Raw genomic sequence first — 14,408 nt, forward strand, 5'->3', positions numbered from 1 at the left:
ACCTCCCGCCGCGCAGTGCCCTTCCTGGAGCCGAGTCCTCGTCGTCGCTGGTGAGTGGGGACGGGGCGACGAGGGGGTGGCGGGAAGCGGGCCCCCGCGGGGAGCGACCCCCGACATCTCCCGCAGCGGTGGGAGGCCACGGGGCAGCACTCAGACCCGTATCGGCCGGAGGGGCGGCCGGGGCGGCAGGGACCCCAGTCCTGGCCTCGGCGCGCGTTCCTGCGCTTCGGGATCCTGGCGAGATGGGGGGCGCGGGAGGCGGACCTTGGGCAGCCCCGCCCTGCTGCACCCCGCCGGGGCCAGGCACCCCTGCTTCCCGCCCATTCCCTAGCTGAGCCTCCGAGTCCGGCAGAGGGTGGGAGTGGCAGAGCCAGGTACTTGAGATCACAAAATGCCAGGGAGACCTCGTGCTTCTGATCCACTTGAGACACCCCACTTCTACAGGAGGAAACCCAGGCTGAAAAGGGGAAGTCATTTGCTCAAAGCCAGAGAAGGCCCCGCAGAGCCTTAGAACCGGGTCCCTAGATCCCCGTGGACTGTAGCCTGCGCCCCTGGTGTGGGCAGGACCCCCCAGCTGTGAGCTGCCTCTCCTGAAAAAGAGGTGGGAGCTGGGAGCCCTGGTGGCAGGGGTCATGGTGTTCCCTGATGACTGGGTTTGCCTCTTGGTGGGTGGCCAGCCAAAAGGCACAACCAAGCCAAAGATGGGGAGAAGGAAGGATTTCTTACTTGCAACAACTGAGGAGAGCGTCTTGCAGCTTTCCCGAAGCAGCATCTCCTCCCACAGCAAAACTGTGTGTGTTAGTCACTCAAGTCACGTCCGACTCTTTGCCACCCCATGGACTGTAGCCCGCCAGGCTCTTCTGTCCCTGGAATCCTCCAGGCAAGAATACTGGAATGAGTAGCCATTCCCTTCTCCAGGAGATCTTCCTGACCCAGGGATCAAACCCAGGTCTCCTGTACTGCAGGCAGCTAAGCATCCGTGCATATTCATAAAGGGGCTTGAGTGGAGGAGAATTCATAGAATTCATACAATTGGGACAAAGCTCAGCAACGTCCAAGCTTCTGTTGATGGAAATCACAAGGGATTAGCAAAGGTCAACTTCTTGTTCCTTAGGTTCCAGTCGATCTGTTGGCTGGGAGTGGGGATTGAGAGGGTGGGGATGAAATTCTGCGAAACAGCTAAAAAAAAAAAACATGTTTCAGGCCAACTTTCACCACGGAAACAACTGGGAGTCTTCACAACTGACTTATTATCTTTGTGGTTGTTACTTCTCTTGCCTGTTCGTTCATTCATTCCCTTAAGATTATTACTGGGGATCTGTTCAAGGGCAAAGAACCCTGGCCGGGCTTACATCATGAAACAGGTCAGTCCTAAAATGGTTTCTCTTGTGTCAAGAGAGCCATGCCTGGTTCTTCCTTGGGGATTGTTCTGCCCTGTCTGCTTACAGTGGGGGTTCCAGCTATGGACACAGTGCTGAGCGCCGGAGCAGCCTGGCAAAGGCCCCATGGCCTGGCCTGGGTTGGGAGTCTCTCTGCTGGCCTAATGAAATATGATGGTCCCTGGTACTGGCCACGTGCAACGGAGTGAACGGCAGGAGGACCAGGACTCTAGCCTTCCCTGAGGATATGGGGTTGAGGCTGTTCCAAACGGGTCATGTCCAGGGAGGAGGCTGCGGACGAGGAGCATGGCCCAAGGTGCCTGGCACAGGGCCACGGGCCCCCGTGTCTCTGTGAGGTGTGGGGACCCCACACAGGGCAGCAGGAGGCAGGGTCGCTCCTGCCTGGTAGCTCTGGGTTGGGAAAGGTGCTGGGGAGGAAGGGAGGGGAGGCTGCCAGTCTCTTTGGAGAGCAGGGAGACAGGTGCTCAGCACCCCCAGAGGGGGGCTCAGTGGGAATTCTAGGTGCCCAAGGAGGGCTTTGAACAGAGGAGGGCCTGACTCGCTCACCCAGGACCCGGCCCAGGGGCTCAGAGCAGGGCGGCCGGGATTCAGATGCTCTCGTGGTCCGATGGCAGAGGCCTGCCGCCTCCACGGCGTAAGCCCAGAGGCCACTTTCTGTGCCTGCAGAGTGTCTGTGTGTGTGTGTGCGTGTACACACACGTGCCTGCCCTTCCACCCATGACCGAGTGGTATCCGGCTGGATCTGGCAGAAACCAGAAACCACTGACAGTGGTCGCTGGGGAGGGGAGGGTAGGGGGCGCTGCCAGGGGAGAGCCTACTTTCTGCTGCCTACACTTTTGACTTTTCCCGATTTCATTTTTGAATCTGTCTCTCATGTGCATTTCCTGTGACTTATTTTTATTGTGCCGGCAATGTGTGTGTCTGCACTCTGTCTTAAAAAATCAGTCATTCTCCCTAAAGCAGATTCCCTCTTGTCACCCCCAGCCCCCGCCGCCCCCACCCCACATCGGCCAGGTTTCCAGCCGGAGGCAGAATCTTCTAGAACTGTGTGGTCTGTTACACTGGATATTTTCATAATGAAAAAGATGAACAGAGCTTATCATGAGGAGGATTAGTTGTGAGTCATTAAAAAAAAAAAAGAGGAGGAGAGTCTTAAAACAAGTCCCTGGGACCATCAGTTCCACCAGCGGTGGCTTGCAGGAAAGATAAGCTCGGGAGGGTACAGCCCGGGGGTGAGGAGCCCAGAAACGGCAGAACTCTGCCCGTTTCTGGGCAGTGCTTTCTGTCCCCCTCTGTCTCTGGCCTCAGAGGGCAGAGGGCTCCTCCAGAGGCCCATTGGCTCGACCCCCACTTCGCAGACAGGGACACAGAGCCCAGGAGTGAAGCATCACTGGGACCAGAGACCCCGGGTCTTGCCCCAGGGGGCCCGGGAGGACTCATCCTGAAACTGCTGCCCGCGAGCCCAGTCAGGACCTGATGCCTCTCGGGGATGGGACACTGGCCCTGAGGCTGGAGGCAGTGAGGCTGTTGGCCCTGAGAGAATCTTCTGGAGTGCAGGCAGAGGGTGGAGTGGCTGAGGTGGGGTGGGAGGAGCTTGAGGGCTCACCCCACAGCCCTGGACCTGGCAGGCTTCTGGGGCAGGCCTTGTCAGGCTGGAGGAGGCTGGCGGAGGGGAGGTGACCCAGCCCTCGTTGTGACTGGCCATATGACCCAGAGCTAAGGCCAGCAGGCTCCCCGATCAGGGCCTGGAGGGGTGCTGTGGGCTTCAGGGTCACCCAGATCTGGAAGCTTCAGTGATGCCTTGTGCTTTGGTTTCCTCACCTGGAGAATGGTGTGCGCCTTGGAGGCCGAGACGGTGTGGGACTCAGTTGAGAGATGGCTGGCCCCTCGCTGGTGGCTGCTGTGAAGCTGGGTGGAGTGATGCTGACCCAGTGTGACCCCAGCCTGGGCCTCCGCCAAGCTCCTCCCCACCCTGCTCACTCCCGGAGGCCAAGTGCCTTCTCCTGACCCCAGGGCTTGGGTGCTCTGCTTTGCCCTTCTTTGTCGAGGTTTCAGTGGCCTCAGGCTTCAAGAATGAGACCTTTCAGAAGCATTTTCACCCCGAGTGTTGGGTGACTGACCGGCTGACATTTTCTCAGCCTTGGGTCTGCGCCATGAGACTGGGTCTTCTCCTGGAGGGATGCGTGGCCCCCAACTCTGACCCTCCCATCCCCTCGCTTGTCTGGCCCTCGCTTGAGTCTCCTCATGACCCCATGAAGCAGGCAGGGCAGGTGGTACCCACCTGATGTCAGGGGAAACTGAGGCCCAAAGTGGAGGTTTGGCCTGAGTTCACCAAGAAAGTTGGAGACGGAGCCAAAGTTTGGGCTCTGAGTCACCGTCTGATGGAAGCAAATAAAGGACAGGTGGGTGGCTTTGCCCCTCTGCCTGAGCCCCTTCCTGACCACTGGTGGTCTCTAATCCTAATACTTGGGCCACCTGATGCGAAGAGCTAACTCACTGCAAAAGACCCTGAGGCTGGGAAAGATTCAGGGCAGGAGGAGAAGGGGGCGACAGAGGACGAGATGGCTGAATGGCATCACTGACTCAATGGACATGAGTTTGAGCAAACTCCAGGTGTTGGTGAAGGACAGGGAGGCCTGGTGTGCTGCAGACCATGGGGTCGCAGAGAGTCGGACACGACTGAGCAACTGAACAACAAGCCCATCCCACAGTGGGTCCCTCTCAGGCCTGCCTGGGCCAGCTGCCCCGCCCAGCCCTGCCCAGCCCAGCATGACTCAGCCTGGTGGGTCCCCTAATCGGGTGATTCAAGAGCCTGGCCATCCCCATGAGGCCTCAGGAAGCTCCCTGTCTGGACTGTCTCCACATGGGCATCTGAGCTACCTATTTTCGACCCCGGGGCTGGGCAGACCGGTTAATCCCCTTGGTCCAGTGGTGCATAGATGAACACAGCAGCCTGGACGGGTGGGCAGAAGTGTGGGTTCAAGCTGTGCTCCGTCACCGCGGCCTTGGGAGAGCTAGCACCCCTTCCCGGGCCTTTGCTTGTTCTGCCCAGCAAGGGGCCAGGGTGATGGGCTCTCCAGCCCCGTCAGCTGGCACGCTGGGCACCGGCTGGGAGCCTGGGCACCGGCTGGGAGCTGTGACCGGGTGACACCTGCCCATGACACCTTGGGGAGAAGTATGGACACAGGCCACGATGTTCATAAACCTCAAAAACACGCTTGGTGGGAGAAGCCAGACCCCACGGTCCACAAAGTGCGTGGTTCCACCTAATTGCGATGTCGGAAAAGGCAAATCTGTAGACGCAGGAAGCAGCCTGCTGGTTGCCAGGGGCTGGGGGCAGGAGGATCAGGGAGGGACTGCTCATGGGTGCTGGGGCCTTTGGGGGGTGATGGAGATGTTTTGGAGCTTAATATAGACGGTTGCACAACATTGGAAATGTATGAAATTGCCCCTGAACTGTGCACTTTAAAATGGTTTCTTCATGTGTATGCCTTTCATTTCAGTGAATCACAAGCAACAGGAAATAAAAACCAAATGGTCAGGAGCCTCTGAGGGGCCTTGGTGGCAGGTGGGGCGTCTGGGGCCAGGGGTGGAGGTTAGGGACTGATGCTGTGATGAATGCAGGGAGAAACAAGTAGGAGGGGATGCAAATTTGTGTCCAAAGCAGGATACTCTTTTTAAAAATGTTTATTTTGGACTAATTTTAGACTTAGGGCAAAGTCACAGAGGTAGTACAAAGTTGCCACACACCCTTCACCCAGCTTCCCCTCCGGGACCAGGAAATTCACACCCTGTTGCTAACCCTGCTAACACCATCCGTTGGCCCAGGACACCGTCTGCCGGGATCCACCTTCTGTTTAGCTATTACTTGTCTTTAGTCAGTGATGCATCCTTCTGTCTTCTTTCCTTGCCTTCCGTGACCTGGCCCTTTTCAAGAGTGCTAGAGGGCAGGGCAGGTATGTGGTCAAATGTTCCTCCAGCCAGGACTGTGACAGTTTCTCAGGACCGGACCAGAGTTTGCATTTGTGGCAAGAATACCACGTTGAGTGTGTCCACCTCCCTGAGCCGGGACACGTGTCTTATACTGGTGGCATTAACCTTGGTCATCTGTAAAAGGGACACTCCTGGGGGGGCATTCATTTGGGACAAAGTGGGCATAAATTGGGACTGTCCTGGGTGAAGGCTCATACGATCATCCTGAGGAGGCCTGAGCTCTGGCCCGGCTCAGGGTCTGACCCCCGGCCTGCCCTTGGACCTCTGGGCCTCGGTGTCCCTGTCTGCGTGTGAGAGTCACTGTGGGATGAAGCCCTCCCACCTGCCTAGCCCACGTCACAGTCTAGGGGAGCCCTCAGGCCCTGAACGCAGCTCATCATGGTTGCCCAAAGGCTGCCACTCGACTGTGGTTTCAACACATCTATTACACAGGCTGAGCAGGGCTGTGCCCGGTGCTGTAGATGAGAAAGCGGCTAAGGTGGCCCGGGCTCCCCTGAAGCGACACGGGGTGGCTGGGTCCCCGGGCTCCGCGTCCCCCTGGTACCGGCACCGGGCCAGTGCTCTCCTAGACCTGGCAGAGGTGGGCCTTGTGCTGTAGTGAGATCAGATCCTCACCCCCCACCCCAGGAACAGTTCCGTGCCCCCTGGAAACCAGAGGGCTGGGTGGGAAGGGGTGAGGGAGGAACACAGGCTGGTTTACCTGTTGGGAGCCAGCCCTGGGCAGTTTATCCTCACGGTTCACCTGTGCAGCGATCGCGGTGCGGGGGGGTGGTGGGCTCACTGGCCCCATTCCACAGGTGAGAAAACTGAGGCCCGGGGACAGAGCACTCACTCACTGGATGGCAGAGCCGGAGTCTGCCGGATGCCTAACACCCTCTGACGGTTCCTTTTATTTTTTTTTCTAATATTTCTTTATTTATTTGGCTGCGCCCGGTCTTAGTCGCAGCACGTGGGATCTTTAGTTGTGGCATGTGGCCGACTGTTTAAAAGTGTGCTCGTTATAGACAGTTTGCAACATGATAACAGAGCATCTTAAGTCCTGCTGGCCAGTGTGGGCCGTAGCCTCCCGAGCTACCTGCTTGTGGAGGGGCCCTGCCCCCACCCTCGGCACCTTGGGTCCGCGCGCAGGTGGGGTAAGATGGTGTGAGCCCCTCGAAGGGTCAGAAAGGACGGTGCTCAGGCCGGGCTCACAGTGGTTCCCAGGAGGTGTTCGCTTTAGGGGGATGACGGCTGCTAACGTCTTCACGTGCTTGTTACATTAAAAAAAAGTTTTGTTGGCCACAGCCTGCAGCAAGCTGAACTTGCACCCCTTACATCGGAAGGCAGAGTCTTAAGCACTGGACTGCCAGGGAGGTCCGTCTTTAAAATGCGTATCCACGTTATCTATTTTTTGCTAAAATCGGGATGATTCTGTCGTCTATTTTATATTCTGTTTTCTGCACTGAACGTTAAGGACAGTTGTCACGTTATTAAAGAGTCCGCCCAGCTGGACTTGGGGGTTGGCCCGTCCCTTGCAGTCCCCAGTCCTGGGCAATGGGCTTGCTTCTGCGTCTCGGGCGCTTCTGCATCTCCAGGCCAGCAGCTGCCCTGCTGCCCCCGTCAGCCTTCCTCCTTCACCCGGCGCCCCAAGGGCTCCCCGCTGCCTGCAGGTGGGCACAGCCTCGTCTCTGCATCTGCTGGCCCGCATGCCAGGTGCCTTCCGGCCCCTCTTCCCTCCCGTGTCCTGGGACAAAGTGCTGCCTGTCCTTCCTGCACCCTCTTCTCTCTGACCCCATGTTGGGGTGCCCGCTCTGAGGTCTGGGCCCATTCTCTTCCACCCACCGTGGTGCCCAGCCCCCACCCAGCAAGTGTGCTGAACTGAGTCCTGCTCTGGGGCCTCTTATCTCCTACACAAGGCCCGGGCCCTCCAACTGGAGTCAGGGTGTGTGAGCGGGAGCTCGGTCCCTTCATTTTGTGATGAGGAAACTGAGGCCCAGTCAGGGGTGCTGACAGGTTTGGGGGTCCCATGGCAGGTCCAGGCAGCACTGGCCCCCAGCATCCAGCCGGCTGGACTCTCGGCCCCAGTGAGCTCAGCTCTCTGGGCGCGGGTAGGTCCTCAGTGCAGACCTGGGGGCTGCTGGGCAACAGGGTGTGGCCGACAGGCCAAGTCCGAAGACTGAGTCCCCTCGGCCCCTGCCCGGGGGACTCCAGCCCTGGGGTGGTGGTAGCGGCACTCCTGCCTGAGCCCTGCTGGCCTCTCAGGGCTGCTGAGGGGCCTTCATCAGCCTTAAACTCTGTCCCTTCTCACCCACAACTGTAAGGTTTTCGAGCTGGGCAGAGCCCCAGAGTGCTGTGTGACCCCAGGCAGGCTGCTTTCCCTCTCTGAACACAGGGAAGGGGAGGCAATTTCAGGGCAGACCTGTGGGCTGACGCTGCAACACTTGTCCACAGAGATACCCCCTGGGCTGGACCCAGGTCAGGATGTTGATGTCCTGTCATTTGCCGGAGGTCACTGGGTGGGAAAGATCCCCTGGAGAAGGGAAAGGCTACCCACTCCAGTATTCTGGCCTGGAGAATTTCATGGACTGTATAGTCCGTGGGGTCGCAAAGAGAAGTTGGACACGACTGAGTGACTTTGACTTTACACAGTACGTTGGTGGGGAGTGGGTGCTCGAGCCAAGCTGTCTGATACCAGTTGTCTTATGAATGACAGTGACTGAATGGAAAGTCCTGGAGCTCTGGGCGCAGGGGTAGACTGACGCAGCCTCAGAGAGCCCAGACCAGCACTCGACCTGGGGAGGAAGGGCTGGGTGACCTTCTTGATGGAGGTTACCCAAACTGGCCTTGAATTAGGTGGCAGAGAGGAGGGGTCATTTACCAGGAGACACGAGGTCAAGGGTGAGGGTAAGCGAGCAGAAGAGTTTGGCAGCTGGAGCAGGGACCGACGTGGAGCCGACGGGGGCAGGGGCACCCAGGGGACTCCTGCCCATCAGAGCAGTCTTGTGGGTGGGGGCAGGAGTTTGGGTGGAAGTGTGTTCCCTGGAGCTCTTGGGCTGGGGCGCCGCTGCCTGTAGGGTGAACTCAGCACCCCCCACCCCCCAGCCTCACACATCTTTTCTGCACCTCCTGCCTGTTCCATCAATTGCTTGTTCAATCCATGTGGGATGAGGGGCCGGTAACAGACCCACTGCAGGTCTGCTCACAGGAGGTCCTTAGGAAATGCTGGGGAGGCCCCACCCCCCACTCTGGAGCCTGCCCATCTCTCACCCCGCCCTGTCTTCTCTTTCAGAACTTTCCGGAACCGCAGCTGCAGCCGCAATGGCCCCACCCTGGGTGCCTGCCGTGGGCTTCACGCTGTTGCCCAGTCTGGGGGGCTTCCTGGGTGCCCAGTACACCCGCGGAGAGGGTTTCCGCTGGTACGCCAGCCTGCAGAAGCCCCCGTGGCACCCGCCCCGCTGGATTCTGGCCCCCATCTGGGGCACGCTCTACTCGGCCATGGGGTAGGTGGGAGTGGGCGCTGGCGTGGCACTGGGCCTGTCCACCTGCTGGGTAGGTGGGGCAGGGGAGGCCCAGGCCCGCGGCCTGAGCGTCTCCTCCAGAGGTGAACTCTCCAGGTGCCTGTGGGGAAGTGGGTACCGTTTCCCGGCCCCGTTTGGCAAGTGAAGGTGGAGAAAGCTGTGAGGCCTGTTGGTTGCACAACCGAACGCTTTCCTCTGAGGCCTCCTGGAAGGGGTGGCAACCTCATACTGGCACTCTGGCTGTTTTTACAACTGCAGGGAGAGGCCGGCCCTGCGTGTACAGTTCAGACGTGGGCAGGCGAATGCTTCCAAGACCAATACAGTGACAGCAACAGCGGTCATAGCAGCCATTTGTTGGGCGTCCGCCTGGGGTCAGGCTTTGCCTTTGTTAAGGTTCACGACCCCTCATTTGACAAGAGACCTCCCGAGGACACAGGGCCCTACAGGCCTTCCTGGACAGACCTGGGAGGTGCCCAAGGAAATGCAGGACTGGGTGAGGGAGTGCGCTCCCTGCTGGCTGCAGTGGGATTTGCACCCAGGAGACCGGTCCGCTTCCCACCATCCTCTGCAATGTTCCCAACACGCAGGTTCTGTGCCAGCCCAGTGGGACTGTAGGGGGCAGAGAGTGGAGATCGGGCGATGCCCCAGGCTCCTGATGGGAGTAAGACAGTCCTGAGTGTCAGCCGGGCCGCACCCTCTTCCACCCCCTGGCCCTGCCGTTGGGCCGATGCCCCAGGCTCCTGATGGGAGTAAGACAGTCCTGAGTGTCACCCGGGCCGCACCCTCTTCCAGGCCCTGGCCCTGCCCCGTCAGCCTGCGGTTCTTCTTCCTGTGTCCCGCCTTCTCCTCACCGTCCTAGTCCAGAGGCACCACTGTCGCTGCCTCCACTTGCTCCAGCCTCCAGGCCTCCCCTCCCCATCGAGATTCCGATAGAGCGTTAGTCTGGCATCACCTCTCTATTTGCAGAACCAGCAAACCTCTCAGAGTAGAGAGCTCAGCCTCTGGCCTCAGACTAGCTGGATTCAAATGCAGACTCACCTCCCGACAGCCTGCCAAGAGCTCTGAGCACTTCTCCCCCGTGCCTCAGTTTCCACACCTGTAAGATGGGGTGACAGTCCTGCCCACGTCATGACGTAATCATGAGGATGAGTGAGCTAATGCTTGCATAAAGGTGCCTGCATGTGTAAATGTGGAAGAAGTGAAGTGAAAGTCACTCAGTCGTGTCCAACTCTTTGCAACCCCATGGACTATGCGGTCCATGGAATTCTCCAGGCCAGGATACTGGAGCGGTTAGCCTTTCCCTTCTCCAGGGTAATCTTCCCAACCCAGGAATCGAACCTAGGCCTCCCGCATTGCGGGCTGATTCTTTACCAGCTGAGCCACAAGGGAAGCCCAAGAGTCCTGGAGTGGGTAGCCTATCCCTTCTCCAGCGGATCTTCCCGACCCAGGAATCAAACCAGGGTCCTCTGCACCGCAGGCGCATTCTTTACCAGCTGAGCTGTGAGGGAGGGCAGTAGCTATTGTCGTCAGTGGTGGTATCACTGCCCTTGTGGTCCTAGGAGCCCCAGGACCGGGTTCTCTTCTGCTTTACCTCCCCAGTACCCCCCTCAGACCTTGAGGGACAGTTGACAGTAACACAGGCTGACTCAGGGTCTCACATATGCCCCTGGAAGTGTTAGTCACTCAGTCGTGTCTGACTCTTTGCGACCCCATGGACTGTAGCCCACCAGGATCCTCTGTCCATGGGAGTTCTCCAGGCAAGAATACTGGAATGGACAGCCTTCCCTGGTGGCTCAGACAGTAAAGCGTCTGTCTACAATGCGGAAGACCTGGGTTCGATCCCTGGATGGAGAAGATCTCCTGGAGAAGGAAATGGCAACCCACTCCAGTATTCTTGCCCGGAAAATCCCATGGACAGAGGAGCCTGGTAGATTACAGTCCATGGAGTCGCAAAGAGTCGGACACGACTAAGCTTTCACTTTCTTTCTTTCCCTTCTCCACGGGATCTTCCAAGCCCAGGGGTTGAACCCGGGTGCCCTGCTTTGCAGGCAGATTCTTTACTGTCTGAGCCACCAGGGAAGCCTGTATATGGGCCTAAACCTTTACATATTTTTGTGGCCTAACCCTGGCAAACTCATCCTTATCTCCTAAGGCCCAGTCCCAAATCCCCTAAGGCACATTCGTTTGCATGCCTTCTGTACATGCTTCACTCTTGACAACACTGATGATGTCAATTATTTATTGAGTGTCCTACTCAATTATTTATTGAGTATCTGTCCTAAGGGCAGCTGGGTACTGCCCTTAGCACAGCCAACATATTAACTAGAATCTCCGCAGCGACCCCATGAGACAAAGGCCCAGAGAGGTTAAGGAAGTTCCTTGAGGTCACATAGCAGTCAGAGGCAGGGCATGCCTGAGTCATCACTCTGTGGTCTCAGAGGTGAGTGTGGCTTCCTGCCTTGCAGGGAGGCCCCTGGCCTCTTCCCTGTTGGTGCCCTGATCGGTAGCCTCTGTTTCAGGTATGGTTCCTACATGATCTGGAAAGAGCTGGGGGGCTTCTCGAAGGAGGCGATGGTTCCCCTGGGCCTCTACGCTGGGCAGCTGGCTCTGAACTGGGCATGGCCTCCCCTCTTCTTCGGCACTCGACAAATGGGCTGGGTAAGTGTGGCCTTGGCTTGTCTCCCTGGTCCCTGGAGATGGCTCCTCCCTGGGGGGGACATGAGGTACCACATCCCAGCCCCCCAGGGCCAGGATCTAAAGGTGGGGAGCAGGGGAGGCACATGGCTCCTGGTCCATTCAGAAGCTCTTAGCGGGGGCGAGGGGGGGGGGCGGTGCGGGTACTTCCCTGGTGGTGCAGTGGCAAGATTCCACGCTCCCAATGCAGGGGGCCCCGGGTTCGATCCCCGGTCAGGGAACCTAATCCCGCCTGCTGCAACTAAGCCAAATGCAGCCAAATAAATATAAATATTTTAGGACTTCCCTGGCAGTGCAGTGGTTAGGATGTCACACTTCCAATGCAGGGGGTTTGAGTTCGATCCCTGGTTGGTGAACTAAGATCCCACATGCGAACTAAGATCCCACATACCACAGGGTGTGGCCAAAAAGAGAGAACACAGCTCTTAGCAGACCAGTGCCCCTCAGCTGCTTTTCCTCCACGAAGGAAGCCTTGTGGGGCTCTGAAGCTCCATGGATTCAGGGGCCTTGGGTGCAGGAAAACCCACCTTATAGCTGATGCTGTGCACCCCTCCATGTGGCAGAGTCAGGCAAGGGTGATGGTTCCCATCTTACAGATGAAGAAACTGAGGCAGAGAACGGGAGCAGGGCTTGGCCAGGTCACTGAGAGGCGGCTGGAGAGTTCCCTCTGCTGCTGTGGTAATTGGGCAGCTGGGACACACCACCCTATGGGTCGTGGTGCCTCAGGCCTCCCCGTCCTCATCTCTGCAGGCCTTGGTGGATCTCCTGCTGACTGGCGGCATGGCAGCAGCCACGGCCATGGCCTGGCACCAGGTGAGCCCGCCGGCTGCCTGCCTGTTGTACCCGTACCTGGCCTGGCTGGCCTTTGCAGCCACGCTCAACTACCGCATGTGGCAGGACAACCAGGTCCGGAGGAGTGGCCGGCGGCTCTCGGAATGAGGATGCCTTGCCCTCCGAGGACTGCAGCCGCTGCGGGTCAGGCACTGCTGGTGGTGGGGCCCCCAGGCTTCCGCAGCCACCAGGCCGCCTGTCTGCTCTCAGCCCAGGGGGTGACCAGCAGTTCCAGAGGTGCTCCTCTGAGCTGAGCCCCCACCCCAGAAACAGCGTCCTGCGCCTTCAGCCCTGCTCGAAGCTCGCTTTCGGAACATGGAATTTTATAAGCCAAATAAAGTGTTTCAACTTCTTGGCCATGGCCTGTTTGCTTGGGTGGGACCCCCGGCCATGGGGAGGGCAAAGGGCTCGTCCTCCGGCTGGGTATGTCTGGGCTGGGTCATCTATGGGATGCAGACTAACACGTCTCATGACCCTTCCAGGAGAGGTGGCCTGCCCAGGGTGGAGTGGCAGACATGGGCAGAGAATGGGTGCAGCCTTTGCCCCCAGCCCGGGGAGGAGGTCCCGTCCACCCTCTACACATCCAGGAAGGCCAGCCCAGGCTCCTGAAGGGCCCAGGCACACTGCCTGGCTCTGCTCGAGCCCCAAGCATGGCCCTCCGCTGGCCTCAGCCGGGATGGGTGCCGGGCCTAATACCAGGCTCAGCCCCCCGGGGACAAACACCTTACCAAGGAGGGGATGGGTACACAGAGGGCAACCCCTCCCTGGCTCGGCTCACCCAGATGTGGGAGGTGTCATCCTAACCCCTAATCGGGCGACCCATGACCTCTCCTGACACCTGTTTGGAGTGAGGCTGGCAGAGCCTTGGACACAGGCTCCTACCGGAGCCCCTACCTCCACGCCAGGTTCTAACTGGGAGCGAGCGGGAGCGATCACCACCCGGTGAGGCGTCTGATGAACAACCTGGTGTGAGCGCTCGACCTGAGGGGCACAGGAAGGCCCCTGGCCTGGGTTTCGGGGCCTCTGCCTTCATGTTTTAACTTCCAAAACCCACCGGGGGCGCCCCTGTGCTGGCTGACAGCACCCACGAGCATCCCCTGCTGCCCTGTGGGAGTCAGGGTCTCCCATCACCCCCACCCCAGGATTCGGGGACAGGCGGGGGGGATTCCATCCCCAAGACCCCAGGTTTAAGTGCTGGAGCCAGGATTCAGGGCTGGCTCAGGATTCAGGTTCCCAGGTGTCGGTCATGACAGAGACGGGCCTCAGCTCCACAATGGTCCCTCCCTGGTCTGCTCTGAAATGGAACCAGTGCTGGGACCGTAAAGGCTGAACGCTGAAAAATCCTGGTGCTGGAGAAGACTCCTGAGAGTCGTTTGGACTGCAAGATCAACCCAGTCAATCCTAAAGGAAATCAGTCATGAATATTCACTGCTAGGACTGACGAAGCTGAAGCGCCAATACTTTGGCCATCTGATGCAAAGAGCCAACTCACTAGAAAAGGTTCTGATGCTGGGAAAGATTGAGGGCAGGAGAAGGGGACGGCAGAGGATGAGATGGTTAGATAGCATCAGTGACTCAATGGATGTGAATCTGAGCAAACTCTGGGAGATGATGAAGGACAGGGGAGCCTGGTGTGCTGGAGTCCATGCTGGACATGATCTAGCAACTGAACTCCTAGGAAATCAAGCTTTGGGTCAGGAACTGCTACAGCCTCAATATTTATATTTATCCAATTCATGTTGAAATCGTAACCCCCAGTGAGAGGTTGCTTGGTGGGGCCTTTGGGAGGTGACTAGCTCATGAGGGTGGGGCCCCCATGAATGGGATTAGAGCCCTTTTAAGAGACCCCAGAAACCTCCCTCATCCATCACATGAGGACACAGTGAGAAGACAGCTGACGGAGTCAGGAAGAGGGTCCCCTTGACCTTAGGCCACCCCAACCTGCAGAACCGAGAGATTTCAGTTGTTTAAAGCACCCAAACCCAAACAGACT

The 14,408-nt window shown here is 58.4% G+C and overlaps 1 protein-coding gene across 2 annotated transcripts; it reads left to right on the forward strand.

The window, feature by feature from the left end:
* TSPO (translocator protein) lies at positions 1-12,770 on the forward strand. Of its 2 annotated transcripts, none has more exons than XM_086403178.1 (4): positions 1-50; positions 8,662-8,872; positions 11,410-11,548; positions 12,335-12,770. In XM_086403178.1, the coding sequence occupies exons 2-4, from the start codon at positions 8,691-8,693 to the stop codon at positions 12,521-12,523; spliced, it is 510 nt and encodes a 169-aa protein (XP_086259304.1). In that variant the 5' UTR covers positions 1-50; positions 8,662-8,690; the 3' UTR covers positions 12,524-12,770. The 2 variants fall into 2 exon arrangements, with proteins under 2 accessions (XP_086259304.1, XP_086259305.1); XM_086403179.1 differs by lacking the exon at positions 1-50 and adding an exon at positions 445-601.
* The last annotated feature ends 1,638 nt before the right edge of the window (positions 12,771-14,408 follow it).

Source organism: Bos grunniens, chromosome 5 (assembly GCF_055505025.1).
Source record: "Bos grunniens cultivar Pamir isolate PY7600 chromosome 5, Bosgru_T2T1.0, whole genome shotgun sequence".
NCBI lineage: Eukaryota > Metazoa > Chordata > Mammalia > Artiodactyla > Bovidae > Bos > Bos grunniens.